This window comes from Diospyros lotus, chromosome 1 (assembly GCF_014633365.1).
Source record: "Diospyros lotus cultivar Yz01 chromosome 1, ASM1463336v1, whole genome shotgun sequence".
Taxonomy (NCBI): Eukaryota; Viridiplantae; Streptophyta; class Magnoliopsida; order Ericales; family Ebenaceae; genus Diospyros; species Diospyros lotus.
Window position 1 is genome coordinate 21119063 of NC_068338.1, and position 20969 is coordinate 21140031.

The window sequence follows — 20969 nt, forward strand, 5'->3', positions numbered from 1 at the left end:
AAGCCTACATACTGGGACAAAGTAAAATCTGGTTGAACTTATATGAGTTATCACAATCGGAAATAAAGTTTAAGCAAAAATGTAATCATATAGGAGAAAATAATAACCTTGCATGCTTGGACTGAGTAACACTGGTTAAACTCAATCCCTAAGTCTTTGGCATGCATTTCTTAGACAAAGTAGAATTCATAATGTGTCGTCATCCTGCCTGAATTGTGGCTACCTTATGTTTTGTGTGACTATACACGTCTTGGGCTTAATACACTAGCCAATCAGTTCTTTTAGAATTCACTTAATCATTGATTATCTTGTTTTCCCTTGAGATTTATGTTATTTTTCTAGTTTTGAAGTTTGAGAGAGAGAGAGAGAGAGAGGAGCAAAAAACTCAGATCTCAAACTGTATTCAGTTAGGTTTCAGGTATATATAGCTTGAAAGGTACAACACATAAGCTAACTAGCTCTATTATGTACAACACATAAGCTAACTACTTTTGTGCAACACTAACTGTATTCTCAACACTGCCCCTCAAGTGAGCACTTATATATCATATGTGTCTAGTTTGGCACAAAATGTAGTTAATCCTTAGTCCTCGATGTGCTTTAGTGAACAGGTCAGCCAGCTGGTCATTAGTCCCAATGAAATCAGTAGTAACCTCACCAGAAACCAATTTTTCATGCACAAAATGACAATCTATCTCAGATGTGCTTTGTCCACTCATGAAAAATAGGGTTAGAGGCAAGAAGAGTAGCCTGATTATCACACCTCAGCTGCATAGACCCTGATTCTCCAAACTGCAGCTCCTTGTGAGCTGTTTGCCAAAGCAGCTCACATGTGGCTAGTGCCATGGCCCAATATTTCGCCTCTGCACTAGATCTAGCCACAACATGCGTTTTTTAACTCTTTTGAGAAATCAAATTGCCTCCAATTAGAACACAATAACCTGAAGTAAACCGTTTTTCAAAAGGACGACCAACGCAATCAGCATGCATAACCTGTAACTTACATATGGCCTTTATCTTGAAATAACAAACCTCTATTTGGTGCATGCTTGATATATCGCAAGATGTGCACTAGAGCATGCCAATGACTGTCACAAGGTGTGTTCAACAATTGGCTAACCACACTAACAATAAAAGCAATGTCAAGCCAAGTGACTATGAGGTACTTCAGCTTCCCAACCAATCTCCTATATTGTCTTGGATCAGAAAGAGACTCCCCTTGAACAAGAACCAGCATTGTATTTGGTTCCATAGGTGTATCAATAGGCTTAGAATCCAACATATATGTCTCCTCCAAGATGTCAAGGGCATACTTCCATTCAGATATACAAATACCATGCTTAGATTGTGCAATTTCAATTCCCAAGAAATACCACAGTTGACCTAGATCCTTAGTTTGAAACGGGAATGAAGCTGAGCCTTCAATTCAGATATCCCCAGTTCATTATCATCAGGGCTGACAATATCATCCATATAAACTACTAAATAGATGACACCACAAGTAGCAAGACATAGAAAATGGAATGATCAACTTCACTCCTAGTTAAACCAAATGATAGAACAACATAACCAAAGTGACCAAATGAGCACCAAGGAGATTGTTTTGGGCCATATAATTACTTCTTGAGGCAACCTAAGCAAAACCTGACAGGTTGTTTCATATAAATTTCTTCAATGAAGGTCACCATGAAGAGGCATTCTTAATATCAAGTTGATAACAAGGCTAGTTTTTAAATGGAAACCATAGAAGAAACAAACTAACTGAAGTAATCCCAGTTACCAGGGAGAAGGTAACCATAGGATGGAACAAAGATTTGTGTATAATCCTTGGCAACCAAACGAGCTTTTAATTGATCAATGGAGCCATCAAGACCAACTTCAACAGTAAAAACCCAACAACAAGAACTAAGAATTTTCCCATTAGAAGGGGAACCAAATCTCAAGTCCCATTAGTAGGTAAAACTGACATCTCTTGATCCATAGCATAGTACCAATTAGGATGAGCAAGAGCTTCTGCATGTGTTTTAGGAATAAAAACAGAAGAAAAGAGCAGAAGCAACTGTAGAATGGATAGAAGATAAACGATGATAGCTCAAACAAGTGTAAATGGGATATGGATTTCTGGTAGAATGAGTACCTTGACGAAGAGGATGTTGCATAGGACTGGAGGCTGAAGGAACAATGGCACCATTGGAAGAGACAACATAGTTAATAGGAGCCAGAGCTATTGGTACAGAAATAGAAGCTGGACCTGGAGCAGTAAAAGGAGGATCTGAAGTTGAAGGGTTAACAATAGAAGTGGGAACTACAGGTAAAGAAGTTGATGTATGACAATGTTTGTGTTGAAAAGTCAGAAAGGGATGAGTAGAAATAGGAGCAACTACAAAAGGAATAGAAACAGGAAGTACTTCATTAAGAGACAAGGAAGAAGAAAGAGGAAGAAACAAAGAAAGAAGTATACTCAAAAGAAGGTCACATCAGAAGAGAGAAAAATAACAATCAAAAGCCGTAGAGAAATGTCATGACCCAAGGATCCATAGAGGGGCAATAGGGTAATAGGTCTATAATAGTTATTAGAGGATATGCTAGCAATTAGTTAGAAGCATATGGGTGTGTTGTGCATGCTGTTAGGAGCCATATATGCCTATATAAGGCTACTGTAAACGAATGGGATTCTAATGCTTGAATTGATTGATTGAATTCTTAATTCTCTCTGTCTACAATTCTCTCCCAATCTGCCTCTCGTTTCTTTTGCACTCTCCCTCATTTCTCTCTACATTCTTTCCCCATTTCTGTCTAATTTCCCTCTCCAATCGTTATGTTCTTGGTTCTATTCCATTGGATCCTTTCGATTGCCAATACAATCCTAGGCTATACCCTAGGTACATGACAAATTAGTATTAGAGCAGTTCGTTCCTCAGCGGTTCTCTCTGTCAAGAAATACCGACGGTACTTGGCTGTGACTTAAACTATTCTAGTTGTCATTCCGACAATGTCTGACTGGGAATTCTAACTAGCAGATTTGAAATGAGCAAGTGATTCTCGGACTGAAATCTTTGTGATGGGAAGCAGAGGTAACTGCAAGGTGCAATAGGCGATCAATTAGACTCAGAATCGAAGACGCAGGAGAAGCATGGTGGGATTCTGATGATCATTGACCATCGGCGATAGCTGTGTCTTGGTGAATTCAATCAGGTGAGCTTCGCTGTGATTCTGAGAAGAGTACATTGAAGCCGGTGGACCATTAGACGATGATTGGGTGAGGCGAGTGCGAATTCAATCAAGTGAGTTGCTGGTGCTGTTGCTTCGATCGATCGACGATTTTAACCTAGACGAACGATGATTGGGGGAGGTGGTGCGAGCAAGCAAGTCCGACGAGCCAGACGATTTTCGATGCTTCAAACGAATAAAACTCGGCTGATAATTGGAATAGATCTGGTGAGTAGTGGCGAATTGTAGGCCAAGCAAATCGGTAACCTAAACTGACTCGAAGAAGGAGGGACTCGGAGCTTGATTAGTGTATTCAGAATGGGCAAACTGTCCCTCGGATCTAATTTAAGATCAAATTTTGAGGACAAAGTCGAGTCAATGGAGTTCGGAAGGTGGAATTCAACAAAGATCTAGCTAGGTGAGTTCTAAATGATCCTAGGCTATTGCTTACCGATGTGATTAATTTTTAACACAGGAGTCTGGGTTCAAATTGTGGGGGAAAAGTAGAAGTTGAACGTGTTGTGGTAGGCGTTTATAGAAACGAAATTCAGTGTTGAAGCTCTGGTGACTTTGGAAGCTACGAGTAAGGTGTCACAGAGCGAGGCAACTTGTAGGAGACTGAACTGAGCCAATTAACTCTTCGGCTAGTGAATTGGATCTGGAAGAATCCAGGTAGAGTCGCTTAATTCCGAAGCTACTGGAAGTAGTACTGGAGATGGATTATTTTTGAAAATTGACTAAGATGCTTGGGGTGATAGACGACTATCGTAGTGTTAAGGATTGGAGTTCAAGAGGCGGACTTCGTCGGCAAGCTAGCCAGGTCAATTCCGATACGTTTAGGTTATTACCGGCCAACATGGTTAATTTCCAAGCGATAGAGCAGCCCTCGGTTCGGACGTGTGAATTTGGGAGGCGAAGCAGGGTGGAAAGAGTTCCAGTTTCTTGGTCTGAGGCTGGTTCCACCTGTGAAAGTTTTGCCAAGACAGACAGTATGCATGTGAGGCCATGGGAGACTCAATTGCAGTAGAAGAATGCTGCATTTTCAATGGGGTGTCTTGCTCGTGAAGCCAAGAGAGGCAATGCACACATGAGGCAATTAGAGCCTCAATGGCAGCAGGAGAAGGTTGCATTTTCAGTTGGCAATAACAGGAATCATGAACAGTTTAGCCAAAAGAATTAGGTAGGGGAAAGGTTGGATAATGAGTCTAGCTAAATTGACAAGAAAACCAATAGTGGGATACATGGAATGTGCAAGGAATTCAGATGTATGTTACACGAATAGTTGCAAGAGTTTGCGATGAGACTTACTAAGAGGATTATCGTGGAAGTCTTAACAAAGAGGAATTCTTTAAAATGGAGCAGCCGAAGGAGAAGTCAAGAAGGTGGGAAACGAATTCACTACCTACCTCCAATATGGAGTGGAAGAAGTATACCTGTTTCAGCAGAATTGTTAAGGAGGATTACTACAACATCAAAGAGGATATTGGTGGTGAAATGCATTATACAAAGGGAATCTGTAAGGATCAGGGGGATAAGGCAGCAATAGAGGGAGATTCTAGCAAACACAAGAGAAAGGGAGTTGTTGAATTGTTTGCAGGGAATTAGGAGGTTCCAATTGAAAATCCAGTCAATATTAAGGAAGAGAGTGCTGGAACTGAAGTGAACTTATCAAGGGTAACGCAAGATCCCGAAGAAGAAAGAAGTTTGGATAAAGAGATTTGTGCAAACCACATTTTGCAAGAGTAGGAAATTGAAAATTTGGTTGAGGATCAGTCTACAAATAGATTGGAGATGAGAACTACTATGAGGTTGGCTTTCATGCCTTTGATAGTTCGGAAAAGGGGATGATTTCCTCAAATAATTTGGTGATGCGGTCACCAATCAAGACCTGGCCCAAGTTCGACCCAACCAAACCGGAACAGTATCACAGGAATAGTAGCGTCGGAACAATATTTTAATACTTCTTAAGTTTTAGAATTCTACTTAATTTAGGATTCTACTTCATGTTTCTACTTGATTTAGGATTTTACTTCATGATTCTACTTGATTTAGGATTCTACTTCATATTTCTACTTGATTTAGGATTCTACTTCATGTTTGATTAGGGTTTTATTTTTATTAGGATCCTAGTTAACTTTTACTTAGGATTTATTTCTATTAGGATTTTAGTTGGATTTTGTTTACAAATATTAGATGGATTTGGATTAGCCAAATACTATAAATATGCCTAGGATCTAGAGTTTGTAATCAAGTTTTCTCAATCAAATTTTAGCAACCTATTTGAGTTTTCTTAGCAAAACAGTCTTATTTTTGCGTCTTCTTGAAAGCCAAGCTTTGCCAATTGAAGTTTGCTCTTTCAAGGGTTTATTTTGGTGTGTTTTTTCACACACGCGTTACACGCTGCGTCAGGTGATATCAGAGCGGTTCATCAACCAATCAGATGGCCAATCTTGAAGATAACGGTAACAACCAGCCTCTTGACGGTGATTGGGGGCTGCCTGCGGTTTGGAGAGCAATTGAAGAACAACGAGAAATAACTCGTATAATGGAGTAGCAATTGGAGCGAATCTGCCACCAATTGGGCATTTTACGAGTTAAGGATAATCGGAACCGGACTAATGGCATGAATCAAGCTGGCTACATTAAATTGGGAAGACCAGCCATTAATCCTGTCCTCATTAATCCTAGAAGACCAATGATTGATGATAGCGACGATGAGGATGATCTTGGTCGTATAATAGCTAACCCTAGTGGTAAAGTGGTTAGGAGGAATGCGCAGTAACACAACCATTGGGGAAACGACGAGTATAAACTAAAGAATGGCTTTTCGAAGAGTTTGGAGCTTGATTTTGAAGATTATGTTGTCCCAACAACCTCAACGTTTGCAAACTTAGGTCTGATTTATGTTGCTAACATCACATAAACTCCAAGGTTATTGACTCATACAGGGGTATTTTCCAGTCCCGAGGGCTCAGGCATTGCTTCGCAATCCAAGAATGGTGGTGTTTCTTTTGATCGGCTTGCGACTATAAAGGAGATGCACGTCATGGTAGCAAATCCTTCTACAGTTTATTTAAGCTCTAGCATGGTTGAATCGAAGGTAATGGGAACATATTCACCTTCACAATTGCAAAAGCAAGATGGTCACATGGGTCTCTTTGTGGATAGGGGTGTTGGATCTCCTAAGCTAGTTAACTCGGGTAGTGCAATTGCTTTTGATATTAATCTGAAATTAGATTCCGAAACTAAGAATGTTGTAACAGCTGTTGCTATAGCTGATCAAGTGCTTAGACCAGAAGAGGATTCAAGCATCAATATTTTAAGTGATGGAGAGACTGCTGGTAGTCAGGGAATAAGCCTTTATTCAAAACAATTGCAAAAGAATACTTTTTCAGGCAAGAAAAATCTACGAATGAATTCAAAAGTTGATGAGGAGTCAAAATCAAGAAAGCTAATGAGAGGAGGACATGTGATAAGATCTACCAAATTAGATAAGCGCTCAAGATGGAATGTTCAACATCCTCAATCTAACAGTAATAATACAATGGAGGTAGAGGGCAACAAACATGGCAGTGGCTGGACCCATGCCAAACCGCGGGTCCATTTGATAAGTGATCAGGCTGACTACAATTTCATACTCATGATCTAATCCATTTAATATGGCTAATAGTAAATCTTTATTACCTAGGGGTTCTCCAATGGCAGCCAAAGCATGTCCAATTGTCTTAATTTTTAGAATATAGTCATTAACAGACAGAGAGTCTTTCTTTACCGATCGTAGTTGTTGTTTTAACTGGAAGGATTTTGCAACGGTTTGCTGAGAATATAAATTCTCAAGAGAAAGCCATACCTCCGATGAAGACTCGCAGTGGATTACCTGCGCAAGTACTTCCTGATCAATTGTTGAGAACAACCATCCAAAAAGCAGCTGATCTGGTCTGATCCAGTTCATATAGTCAGGATTGAGAATTGAGTCATCTGAACCTTCTCCAATTGGATTCGACTCAGAGTTCAAGTTCGATTATGGAGTAGGAAGATATTTAGGAGGAGGAGGACGTTTGTTGAGAAATTCCGACAAATCATACGCCCTAACCGTAGCAAGAACTTGCACTTTCCAGAAAAAATAATTGCTTGTTCCTAGCTTGATTGGACTGTAATTAAGAGCTTTGGCAACTGAAGGAAAATCAAGTTGCGAATTTGAATGAAAAGATGCGGAAGATCGAGGAAAAGAGGAAGCACTGCAATTTGGATCGGAAGCCATAGACGTGGCTCTGATACCATGTAATTAATGAAGATTGAAAACGAGAGAAAAGAGTAACAAGAATGCCTCGATCTTCTATTGAATGAATAACAACAAATGAGCTAGCTGGTATTTATACTCAACTAATAACAGAAGGCGCTAAGCCTTAACAGCAAGATAAGATAACAGAAAGCTAACTAAAATACAACAGAAACAATAGCTAAATAAAAAAACAGAAATGCAAAATACTATCTGTTATCATTTTTTTCAACATGTTGTGCATGCTGTTAGGAGCCAGATGTGCCTATATAAGGCTACTGTAAACAAATGGGATTCTGATGCTTGAATTAATTGATTGAATTCTTAATTCTCTCTCTCTACAATTCTCTCCCAATCCCCCTCTCGTTTCTTTTGCACTCTCCCTCATTTCTCTCTACATTCTTTCCCCATTCTAGTCCAATGTCCTTCTCCAATCGTTCTGTTCTTGGTTCTATTCCATCGGGTCCTTCTAATTGCCAATCCAATCCTAGGCTAAACCCTAGGTACACGACAAGAAACATTTATATCCGTTTTGAAGACATGAGTATCCCAAGAATACATATCTAAGAGATCAAGGTGGCCCTTGAATTAGGGCTTGCAATTTGGTAAGATAGGAATGTAAGAACCGATAGAAAGAAGAGAACAAAAAGATAGAAGAGAGAAAGAGAGAATCAAGAGAGAAGAGTAATTGATTATTCACTTCCAAGATAACCCTCAAAGTGCCGTAGGTCCATGTTTTATAGGACCTCTAGCTACCTCAATTGACTTCTAACTACCCGACGGCTTAACTGTTTATAGCTTTTCTGTTAACTCCTTTATTTCCTCATTTAGGCCCTACATTTTACAATATTACATACTACTCCACTAGGGTCGTGACAAATCCTCGCCCCCTCAAATCATTCTTGTCCCCAAGAATTTCAAAGAAGGCCTACAACTCGAGGAAACTGCTTCAGTAGATCCGGGAGATACTCCCACATGGTGTTTTCCGGTGGTAAATGAGACCATTGCACCCTCACTTGAACTAGAGGTAGTTACCCTTGGTATTGTACCCGTTTCTCCAACACTGCTCAAGGTTCAATTATCTCCTCTTCCTTTTCTTCACTGGATGGTAGGTCCTGTCCAACAGATACAACCACTCCTTTTGCTCTTTTTAGCAAAGATACATGGAATACAAGATGTTGGTTCACTCCTTCCGGTAGCTGCAACCTCTATGCCATTGGACCTACCTTGGCCTTAATTTGATAAGGTCCAAAATACTTTGGACTTAGTTTAGAGACTAGTAGGGACGTATAGGGTTGCTTTAAAAACCTCCTTACCTTGAGGTAAACCCTATCTCCTACCTCAAAAATCCTCTCACTGTGTCTTTTGTCCGCTGCTATTTCATTCTGTTACGAGCAATAGCTAATTCTCTTTTTAGGATTTCTAATAGCTGTTGTCTCTGTTGGAAGTAATGCTCCACATCAGCCATAGTAGGTTGAGACCCTGATAGTGTAGGCAGTAATGTAGGTTTATATCCAAACATAGCTTCGAAGGGACTTCTTCTAATGGCACTGTGATAAGTGGAATTATACCACCATTGTGCTAATGGTAGCCACTTATTCCAACTCTTGGGTGTCATGAACCCTAGGTTAAAAGAGGAATTGGAAGGAATTGAGGGAGGGAATTAAAGGAGAACAGTATAGAGAAGAAGATTTAGGAGGGAACGAGAGAAAGAGAGGGAGATATGGAGAGAAGTCCTAGAGAGAAATGAGAATTAAGAATTCATTCAATTCAAGCATACTCTTCTCTACATACTTGAGCCTATTTATAGGCTATACAACTGAGAGAAACATCTGGAATAACAACCCCATGTGTTGTAATAGAATAACATAAATAGCTTCTAACAAATTAAGGTTATTGCCCTTCTAGTTACCATTAGGTCATGACAATCCCCTCTCCTTGAAAGGTTTTTTGTCCCCAAGAAACTTATTGCGTTGAGCCGTTCTTATTCATCCAATTTCCGCATTCTCTATCTGATTTTTCTTTCTTTCTTTCTTTTTCCTTCTAGGCCTTTTCTTCTTCTTCGTTCTTAAGTGTCCAAGATCAATCCGAGTTGTAATTTAGCCTAGAACTTCAATAGGAGCAACTTGATAGAGTTCAAGTTCAATACCAACAACAATTGTTCCTGTGCACCATAGCTGCGCATTGAAAGATATCAACAACATTCTTGAAATGCAGCAATGGAGGATTGCAGATTTGCCTTGGATACTCATACCAAGGCTGTTTGTGAGCATTAGCATTAGGAGCTACTGCAACTTAACCTTCTTCCCTAACATGATTTTACAGCTAGATTAGGCTGTGCATCATCGGGATTATCAGCTTCTTGCTCTTGTAAAGTGTGGTCTACCCCAATCTCCTCATCCAATCTTCTTTCATCTTTAGAATCCTGAGTTTCCATTGACTTGTTCGCTTCATTTTCAGCGCCAACTTCCTTAATATTGACTGAAGTTTCAGTCGGAATCTCCAGATTACATGTAAACAATTCAGCAACTCCTTCTTCCTTGTGTTTGCTGGAATTTCCCTCCATATGAACTTCTTTTTCAACAATTTCAGATTGTTCCTTTGCCTTTGCTGCCCTATCAATCTGTTCATCACAGATTCCCTTTGGATAATGCCATTCACCACCAATATGATCACTAATGTCGCATTCCTCCTTGATAATTCTGCTAAAATCGGTATACTTCTTCCACTCCACATTGGAAATAGGCAGTGAATCCGCTTCTCGACTTATTGCTTTCTCCTTCGGCTGCTCCATTTTAAGGAAGTCCTCTTTGTTAAGACTTTGATAATCCTTGAAGAATTCAGTCGAAAAACTGTAACAATACTTCTTAGTAAGTATTATGCAAACTTCTGCAATTGTTCATGTAGCATCCAGCTGAATTCCTTGCTCGATTCATGTACCACACTTCTTGTTCCCTTGTCCAATTGGCTGATCCCCTTCTCGTGTTTCCTATTGTTTCCAGCTGAAATTGCAGCCTTCTTCTGCTGCCATTAAGGCTCCAATTGCCTCATGCTTACTTTGCTTTCCATGGCCGATTTTTCATAAACAATATACTTCGAAGTCCAAGTAGCAGGAGTTTTATACATGACGAATCCACACCCTTCTGTGAACTAGTCGGTTCTAAACTGTAATCGCCTGAACACAATTTAATAGCCAAGGTAATTCGAAACAAGTTAACAATAATTCACAGTTGAAATCTGCCTCTTGTTTCCCCTTACTTACAGCTTAGAATTTCGATTGGAATCACTACCTGTGGAATTTTCTTCACTGATTTGCTGATATGCGTTGTCGGACTTCTAATCGGAATCTCCCAAATCACCGGTCAATCTGTTTCGATAATTGCTGAGGTCGCCTTCCTAAACTGCGACTGCAGCAGCTTGAACACAGCAGCGAATCAACTGCTGCTCCGCCTTCGCAGTCAAACCTTTCGCTTCTCCTCCACAAGTCGAACCAGAAGCCTAGGGTACTGTCATGACCCTATGAGCAATAAAATGGTATTATTGTAATAAGATAGAATAGCTTGTTAGGGATATTTTAGCAAGTGGTTAGAAGCACATGGGAGCATGTGCTAGGCTGTTAGAAGGCAAATATGCCTATAAAAGATTGTTGTACTGGTTTGTTTTGTTATCCAAGAAATTAATGAATTGAAATCTGTTTTTCTCCTCTTCCAAATTCTCTCCCCTTTCTTGAACTTCATCTCCCTCTTTTCTGTTCTTCTAATCTATCCCTCATTCTCTCAAATTCCTCCTTAATTTTTTTCTATTCTTGGCCGTAGCTGCATCGGATTCATCCGATTCCCAAACTGATCCTAGGTTAAGCCCTAGGATCATGACAGGTACTTCCTGCGAGTTCGATCAGTTTTGTTACAGCCTCCAGAAAATCAATTGACTCCAAAATAGCTGCTATGCTCAGCCTAATTAAGAATTGATCTCCTCTCAATTTAGTAACCTTGAATCCGTTTCACTGAATCACTGCTATGAATTGCCTGCTGTCAAATTAATCAACTCTACTGCTCTGAATCACTAAAAATCTCAGCTAAATTCAACCTATAGGTTTCACTTAAGTCACCATGCAATAGCTGATAACCATCGGCTTAGAACTGCCTTCAATTTCGACGAATCATTCACTGAATTCCGCCCTAGGACAGTCAGACTTGCACAAACAAAAGAAATCGAAGGTTAAGGACTGCTCTGTAGTCATTGGAAGCACTGTCGGACAATGCCTGCACCGCCCTCACAATTTGGACCTTAATCACGCCAAAATTCATGTCTTGAATTGCTGACCGTGAAGTGATCGAAACTTATGAAGCAGTGGCTGAGGTCCATCGCCTAGGTTTGTTTGCCTTTATTACACAACGACTTGGATCCAACCACTAGGGCAGCTGTAATTTACACAAGCCGTTGGAATTGAAGGCTAAGGATGTTCACAGAATTGGCCGGGGCTCTTCGCCTTTCAATTGTCAAAAGAGCAGTATTGTATCTCATATCTCACAGCCGAACCTGCAGCACCAATTCCCTCCTTGTGCGTTGGAATTAAATTTCGAGATTCAACTGGTTTTCTCCTTCAAAATCGTCTACGCACACTGCTTGATAGCTTCTGTTGAATCAACAGTCATAGTTGCGGCTAGGAGATCGACTCTAGCACTGCCTTCCAAGGGATTCGCTTTGATCGCACTACCTTCTGTGGATCGGCAGTCTCGTTTCGCTGACTCACCTTACCCGTAGCTTCCAAGCCACCCGAATTCCGACACTCTGACCACTTCCATAAATTGCCTACCTCTGTCGCGATCTACCAGCTCTGCTTCGATTCTAGTTGGATTACCTCCAAATCGGATCGGACACTATTGAATTTCCGAACTCACAGTCGAGGACGACTGCTCTGATACCATTTGTCACAAACTTAGGGTTCGTGATAGGTTAAAAGAGGAATCAAAAGGAGTTGAGGGAGGGAATTAAGGGAGAATAGTATAGAGAAGAAGATTTAGGGGGAAACGAGAGAAAGAAAGGGAGATATGGAGAGAAGTCTTAGAGAGAAATGAGAATTAAGAATTCATTCAATTCAAGCATACTCTTCTTTACATACTCGAGCTTTTTTATAGGCTATACAACTGAGAGAAACATCTAGAATAACAGCCCCATGTGTTGTAACAGAATAACATAAATAGCTCTTAACAAACTAAGGTAACTAATTACATTATTGCCCTTCTAATTACCCTTGGGTCATGACATTGGGGTGGTTGAAGCACATACACCTGAAATACGCCTCCAAACACTGGTTCCCTTGTTTGGCGTAGTACCTCCTAGGTGTTATTCACTCATAATTCCATGGTTTCCAATCTTACCTCTAGTTGCCTCAAGCGTGTTCCTTCGGCCATTGCTTTGTGATCCTCGATCGTACTGGGCCGCGCTTGTTCCTTTCGCTACTATCACTACTACCCACCGTCAGACCGACCGGCTTTGATACCATTTTGTCAAGCCCTTGAATTAGGGCTTGCAATTTGGTAAGATAGGAACGTAGGAACTGATAGCAAGAAAGAGAGTAGAAAGATAGAAGAGAGAAAGAGAGAATCAAGAGAGAGAGTAATTGATTATTCACTTTCAAGATAACCCTCAAAGTGTCGTAGGTCCATGTTTTATAGGACCTCTAGTTGCCTCAACTGACTTCTAACTACCCGACAGCTTAACCGTTTACAACTTTTCTATAAACTCCTTTATTTCCTCATTGAGGCCCTACATTTTACAATGTTGCATACTACTCCGCTAGGGTTGTGACAACAATTTATCTCGACCTAGTGAAAGGAGATGCACAAAACAAGTGGAACAAAAAATGCAAAGTGGAATGGGATACAAAGTCTCTTGAGGAAAAATAAGTGCTTGAGGAATAGCACCATGAAGAACAGTAGAGGGCATTTGATGAATCAGATAATAGCAAGTTAAGATTGCAACATCTCGAAAAAGAAAGGGAACTTGCATATGTACCAAAAGAGTACGAGCCATGTTAATGAGATGGCAATTTTTATGCTATGCCTCTCTATTTTGTTGTGGAGTATATGGACATGAGATTTGATGAATAATTCCATGAAAAGATAAGAAAGACTGAAAAGTTATAGAGGAAGAGAACAACATGAAGAAAAGGATAAAAGAGGAAAGAAGAATATGACTAACATATACTCTTATCAATAAAATATTGCTACATGTTCATCTTTTATGCCACTCCATTTTGTTGAAGTGAACCTGGAACTATGCGATGCGTGACAATTCCTTGATAATTGCAGAATTTGTTAAACTCAACTCCAAATCTAAGCATGTGTCCTCAAGTACTTAACAAGTCTACCTGTCTACTTATGTTCAGGAATGAGGAATGGCCTTGTACATGAGTTCTTAAGGCTTCTATGGTTTGTAACAACTGTGAATCTACAGTCAAATAGGTAGAGTGTCTATCTTCAGAGTTTGTCCATTTTGTATGCTTGTAGTGATTTGACCTAAACTAAATGAAATATACTGATATTTTACCCATAGATGCCGGTGTTACCTTTGCGTGGCTCAATAATAGCTATAGATTGACCTTATTTTTTCTTTTGTCTTCTTTCTGGAGCTAATAGTCATAGTTTGACTTATGTCTTTTTGTTGAATCCTAGTGACGCAGTAGGTTGATGCAAAGTTAGATTATCATTAAACATGTGTTAACCAATGAATGCATGTGTTTCCTTAGTGTTTGAATGGCGTACAGTTTTAAGAAGGAAAAAAATGATAAAATAGGACACTTCTAGATTTGTTTCTGACACGCGCTGGGATTGGCTGATGATCTCTAGTTTCTGGATTGTTACTACAAGGATGTGAAACCTCTTTAGAAGTGTCCACAGTTTGTAGCCATGGAGTTTCTATTGAATTAAATTATGGTGGATAGTTTTATTACCTTAGAACGTCCACTTTGTTCCTTTTCCCTATCGTTATGCTGGAAGTACATCTTTGACTGCAAAATCTGAAGTTGCTACTCATATTTGTGGTGGATAATGTCATAATTACCTCTTCACTATCTGGCATTCGCTTCCCTATAATATGGGGAAGGTTAGTTTCCCAACTTTCACATATATTATCTAATGTTCTTTAATATTTGCAATCCATGACTCATGAATTTTCCCCTCTGCCCCCAAAATTTCTCCCTTCAAGTCTGACAAATTGGATAAAAATCTCTCTATAATGGTTACTTGGCTATTATCTTGTATGCAGACAAGACTGGATCAGCTTAAGCTTATGGGTCCTGTTATATTGAATGGAATTCTTAAGTCCCTTGATGGTTATTCAACTTCGGAATCAGGTCTACTTCTGAAGCAATTTGTACTTTTTGAACTTTTACTTGTCTACCTAGCACAAAAAAAAAAAAAAAATAGTTACTTTTATTTGTCTATGGTGCTTTCTCTATTTTGCTAGAAGTTGATAGAAATAATTATGTGGATCAATATGTTATATTCATTCAGATGCTATTGCTAGGGACACCAAGAGTTTTGCCTATCAGGCAATTGGATTGCTTGCACAGCGCATGCCTCAACTTTTCAGGTACTTTCTCCCTTACTCTTTGCTGTTTTCTGTTCCCCACTTCTTTATTTTTTCTTATAAAAGCTCCCCCCCCCACCCCCCTCTTCTCTCTCTCTCTCTCTAGCTGCATCCTGTCGCGTCCTTTATCCTATTGGCAGAATAATCTGATGAACTGTGTTCCTATCAGGGAGAAAATTGATATGGCTATTCGGTTTTTTAATGCTCTGAAATCAGAGGCTCCCTTTCTTCGTCTAACCATCCAAGAGGCAACAAACTCCCTTGCTCTTGCATACAGGGTGTGTCAGTTCTGTCCATCTTGGTTTAAGAGATATCTTTTAATTATTTTCTGATTATATTGATTCCACATTATTTGTTGTGTGAGTATATGATTATGCAAGTTAAATTAATTGGAAACAAGTAAAATTTTCACGTCTGACCTGGTTGCATTTGTCATCCTTTGACGTTAAATTGTTAACCACCATCCATTCTAAAAGCTTAAGCTGTTAGCTGGAAAGTCAACTTTATCTTTTATATTATTTTTTGCACTCTCAATAGACATATACGTCATTATTTATTCTTCTTAGACATTATTGTGTGAGTGCATTGATGGTATTCCTTGTTTAATTCTCTTTTATGTATTGACTTTTTTACAATTGATTTTTGCCTTCATAACAGGATGCACCCACAACTGTCTTAAATGATTTGGAAGCACTTCTGCTGATAAATTGTCAAGTGGTATGATTCAGTTATGGGCTGGTCCGTTTTTATATCTGTTGTTTAACTGGGCTGCCTTTTCATCTTTTCTTTTTTCTTAATAATGTTGGGATGATGGTGTTTCCACTAATTTGCTCTTTGCATTTCTAGTTTCACTGTTAATTTTTTCTCTTCCAATGAACTTTACTTTTTTTTCTGCTTGCAAGGAACAAGGTGAAGTTCGTTTTTGTGCTGTCAGATGGGCAACATCATTGTTCAACTTGCAGCACTGTCCAAGCCGATTCATTTGTATGCTTGGTGCTGCAGATCCTAAGATGGATATAAGGTAGCCTAACCATTCTGATACCATGATTTATGTGTACCAATAATCATATTAATAGTTGTTGTAGTCATACAAGAGCAGGAATAGGAATAGTAAGAGTTTGTTCTGTAACTTAAAGTTCCTATGCCAATCACCTGGTGGGAATAGAAAGAGAAAGACACCTTTTCACGTATTTGCATCGGTACCTGAGTCACATTTGCAGATTTGATTTGAGTGGTTTCTTAATTGCCTTGAAGTCGTAGTTGATCTTAAAGGTTATTTGTGAAATTTTTCCAGGCAACTTGCCTGAAAACTATGGTTATCAACTATTTCCCAAGAATTTAAAGTTGCTAAATAGATGCTGCTTGATTTCATTAAAATTGGTATCTTTTACGTTATAAGGTTGTGGGCCACTAAATAGTTTTCAGGCACAATTAGGAAGCAGAGACAGCATTCTTCTTTGCCTGCCTTAGTTCCGATCTCTGACTTCATGGAGTGAAGTAGCTAAGATGTACAAGTAGAATCCTTGAATTTGAAAATTCTCCACACCAATGTAATCAGAGGACTGACATCCTGTGACATGGTTGGTTTACAAGTGTGATATCCCTTTATTTCTGTAAAATCAGAATATCTGATGGTGATTTCTGAAAGGGACTAGCTACAAGAATTAAAAATAAACAAAGACAAGACGAGTCTGACTGACATGTGATATCATAAAATTCTATTAGTGATATGTGAATTTATGGTTGTACCTAGACATGGTGGACCTCATAAACTGTGAATTTTGCTATCCAAGTTGATCTCTTTATGTTACATTTCCTCAAATATTCTCTTAGTAGTGTAAAAAAATTCTAATATAATGAACTGAGATGTGTTTTTTGAAGAAAATTTAGACTGTTTTGTATTATTTTTTCTGGGTGTCTAATTATTTATAGAAATATGTTCCAAAAGTAACTTGCAAGCCTACCCCCAGGAGAGGGTGGTGGGGGATCAATTAAACAGCGATGCACTGTGTTGTGCAAGTCACTATGATGTACTCTGAATCTTATTTAATCAGTGAAGTGCCATAATTTGGTTAGTGCTCATGAATTTGTTGTATTCTTTGGACAATGATTATGTTGCTTTCTCTGTAGGGAAATGTCACTTGAAGGTTTATTTCTTGGTAAAGATCAAAGGGGAGCTGTTGGTGACTCTTCCAATCTTAAGTACCCAAAACTTGGAGATATGTTTGATTATATTCTTAAACAACAGCCAGCATTGATAGATTCTACTGAAATAAGGGGAGTTAAACTTCTTTTCCCATCAAAAACATTTGTTGTTATGGTCAAATTTTTGTTAAGGTGCTTTGAGGAAGAAGTTGAAGAATATAAGACAGAAGAAAGAATTGGTGAATATTGGCATTCAGTGGAAAATATGTGTTTGCTGCTGGAGCATGCTATGGCATATGAAGGGACTAATGAGTTGCATTCATGTGCATCGAAGGCACTAATTACAATTGGATCTCATTTTGCAGAGGTTATTTCAGGGACTCTTTTTCTTTTTCCTTGGATTGTTTACCCATAGTTTGCTGACAAATAATTTTCATCTATAGATGATAGCATCAAGATATGCTGTGAAAATTTCATGGTTAATGCAATTACTGGGTCACATGGACCTTGATACTCGTGAATCTGTAGCACGCCTATTAGGAATTGCTTCTCATGCTCTTGATGTCTCTGCTTTGACCACACTTATAAATGAACTGATTTCTTCAATAGATGGAACCCGCAAGCCAAGGTTTGCCCTATTTTTCCTAGTAGTTTTTGCAATCTACTTTGATGTTTCTATTCTTATGTTTCTTACCATACAGTTTTTTAATATATTATTAGGTTTGAAACACAGCATGGAGTGCTATGTGCACTAGGATATGTAGCTGCAGATTGCATGACAAGGACTCCTACTGTAAGCTTAAGTTTAGGCTTTCTATTCTATGCATTCTGTCCTACCTGTAACATGTATGTGGCATATGCATTACCCCAATTAATGTTTTTCTAACTACTTGAAGTGCATGTAAATATATTTTAAGGTAGATTCCGCCTAGACCCTCTGTGGTCTGGGCCATTTTTTCAAACACTCCTATGTTCTACTTTTTAAACACACTTTGCAAGATAAACAGTTTTTTCACTTATTGGAAGGAGTTGTTTTGAGGGGAAAAAATAATAAAACATAGAGGTCCAAAATACTAAAAACACATGGAGTGCTTGTAAAAATGGCCCAAACAAAAGGGCCGGTGGAATTTACCTTATATTTTACGTAGTAGGTTCATCTTTCTTTTTTATTGTGCTTGGCTTAGGAATATATATGGTCCTAATCTGGACCAGATTCGACCCGGATTTGATTGTGTGCGGATCTATTGAAGTAATGATTGTAATGAAACTTGGATACGGAAAGAAATCAAATCCAAGAGAAAGAAATGAAATGCAAGAGAGAGAAACTTTCCATTATTGAAAATGAATCAAAACCTACAAATGATAGCATTGCTTGGGTTTATATAGCAAGCTGAAATATTAACTAACAGCACAGAAAACATAACAATATAACAGCCTATACAAATATAACTCATCAACAATTAAAATGAAATCAGCCACTTATTCGGTATATGCTTCAACATTCCCCCTCAAATCAAACTCCTTGGAGTGAGCTATTTCTGAAATATTGACAGTAGACTTAGGATTGTGTTGTGTAGGAGATCAAGCCAAAGCAAGCTTCTTGCAAAGGAATAGAAATCAATGTCTTGACAGTCCCTTGGTGAGAATATCAACAACGTGATGAGTAGTAGGCACATACCGAATCTCAATTTCACCACTTTCAACCTTCTCTCTCACAAAATGAACATCAATCTCTATATGTTTTGTTCGAGAATGAAAAACAAGATTCTCTGTCATGCTTTTAGCAGCCAAATTATCACTCCACACAATAGATGTGGTTGAGCATGCATAACCCAATTTAGAAAGTAAAGATTGAAGCCACAAAAGTTCAGTAACACCTAGAGCCACATCTCGATATTCAGCTTCTCCCACCGATTGAGCTACCACAGATTGCTTCTTAGAACCCCACATGACTAAATTTGTAGTCAAATATATACAAAAGCCACTAGTTGACCTCCTTGTAATCTTGCAGCCAACATGATTTGCATATGTATAAACGGTTAGAGACATATCCTTAGAAGATGAGGAGAACAACAATCCTAGACCAACAGTTCCCTTAAGATACCTCAATAATCTCTTACAAGCTGACCAATGTTGTAATCTAGGAGCAGACAAAAATTGGGTCAGTTTATTAACCATGAATGTTATGTCGGTCTTGTATAAGTCAAGTATTGCAAAGAGCCAATCATAGTACAATACAAAGAAGGATTAGCAAACAAATCACCCTTATCAGTTAAAGAAACACCCGACGCCATAGGTGTAGAGCAGGGTTTACAATCCTGCATAGCAGTTTTCTTTAGCAAATCCATTGTGTATTTGGACTGGGTCAAGTATAAACCATTGGAATTTCTATAGGCTTTAAAACCCAAAAAATAACTAACTGGTCCAAGAGTCTTAAGAGCAAAATGCTCATGAATACAAGACTTCAATGAAGTAGGATCAGAACCAGTTAATAAAATCTCATCAACATAGACTAAGATAAACAACACAAATTTAATAGTGCGTTTGATGAATAATGAAGCATCCGAAGTGGCTTTAGAGAAACCCTAGCTCTGTAAAGCAATTCGTAACTTTGTATACCAGACTTGAGGAGCCTGTTTAAGTCCATAGAGAGACTTTCTTAGTTTGCAAACGTGTGGGAAACTTAGAATCAACAAAACCCTTAGGTTGAGTCATAAAAACATCTTTTGTTAGATCCCCACTCAAAAAGGCATTATTGATGTCAACTTGTTGAATCTCCCAACCAAAAGATACTGTTAGGGAGAAAAGAACATGAATGGTAGGAGCTTTCACTACAGGATTAAAGGTGTTAGCATAATCTATACCTGGATTTTGAAGAAAGCCTTTTGCAACTAGTCTGGCTTTATGTCTAAGGACAGTCCCATCAAAGTTATACTTGACCTAGAAAACCCATTTACAACTAATTAAATTCATATTAACAGAAGAAGGAACAAGATCCCATGCATGTGTACGTTGCAAAACTGAAAGTTCCTCTTCCATGGCTTTATCCCACTGTGAGTCTAAAAGAGCTTCACGAACTAAGTTTGGTTCTGAAGAGCTTACTAAGGCGTGAGGTGAAGAGGTCACTAACTGTTTAGACTCAGATCTTGTAATCATTGGATGAATAGAAGGGTCTGGTGCAGGAATAGGTTTAGGAACAGGTTGTGTAGGTGCAGAAGATAAAGAACGAGATAAAGGAACAAATGGAGGTGGAGAAGATATAGGACGAGAATGCTGAACAAAAGAAGAACTTGAAGAATTTTTGACAGGAGCTAAGGGAGGTGTTACCTGGGAACAATGAGAAGGAAAAAATTGGAAGTAAGAGGTTGATAACCCATTAGTTGACATCCGAACAATGTCTGAATTACATGATTGAGAAGGAAATAGAACAGCAAATGGAAACTCACTTGGATGGAATGAATGTGTCTCGATACATGCACTTTACCCGATGGATGCAAACACTTGTAACTAGCTTGAGTTTGGCTATATCCAACGAATACACATTTTGTAGAATGAAAATCAAATTTGTGCCTGTTGTAGGGTCTAAGATAAGGAAAACAAACACATCCAAAAGGTTGAAGATATAGGTAATTAGGTGGCCGATGGTATAGAAGATCAAATGGAGTAGTTAACTTGAGATGAGTGGCAGGCAACAAATTGATATTGTGAACAACAGTGAGAAAAGCCTCTACCCAAAATTTCA

General features: G+C 38.8%; 1 protein-coding gene across 2 annotated transcripts in view; it reads left to right on the forward strand.

Moving 5' to 3' along the window:
- The window catches only part of LOC127810408 (uncharacterized), a 122538-nt gene that overhangs the window by 13412 nt on the left and 88157 nt on the right, over nt 1-20969 (forward strand). For both annotated transcript variants that reach the window (XM_052349889.1, XM_052349891.1), the window contains exons 10-17: nt 14759-14846; nt 15007-15085; nt 15252-15360; nt 15740-15799; nt 15985-16103; nt 17213-17594; nt 17671-17855; nt 17948-18020. In XM_052349889.1, coding sequence (XP_052205849.1) covers nt 14759-14846; nt 15007-15085; nt 15252-15360; nt 15740-15799; nt 15985-16103; nt 17213-17594; nt 17671-17855; nt 17948-18020 — 1095 coding nt within the window. The remainder of the gene's footprint in view (nt 1-14758; nt 14847-15006; nt 15086-15251; nt 15361-15739; nt 15800-15984; nt 16104-17212; nt 17595-17670; nt 17856-17947; nt 18021-20969) is intronic.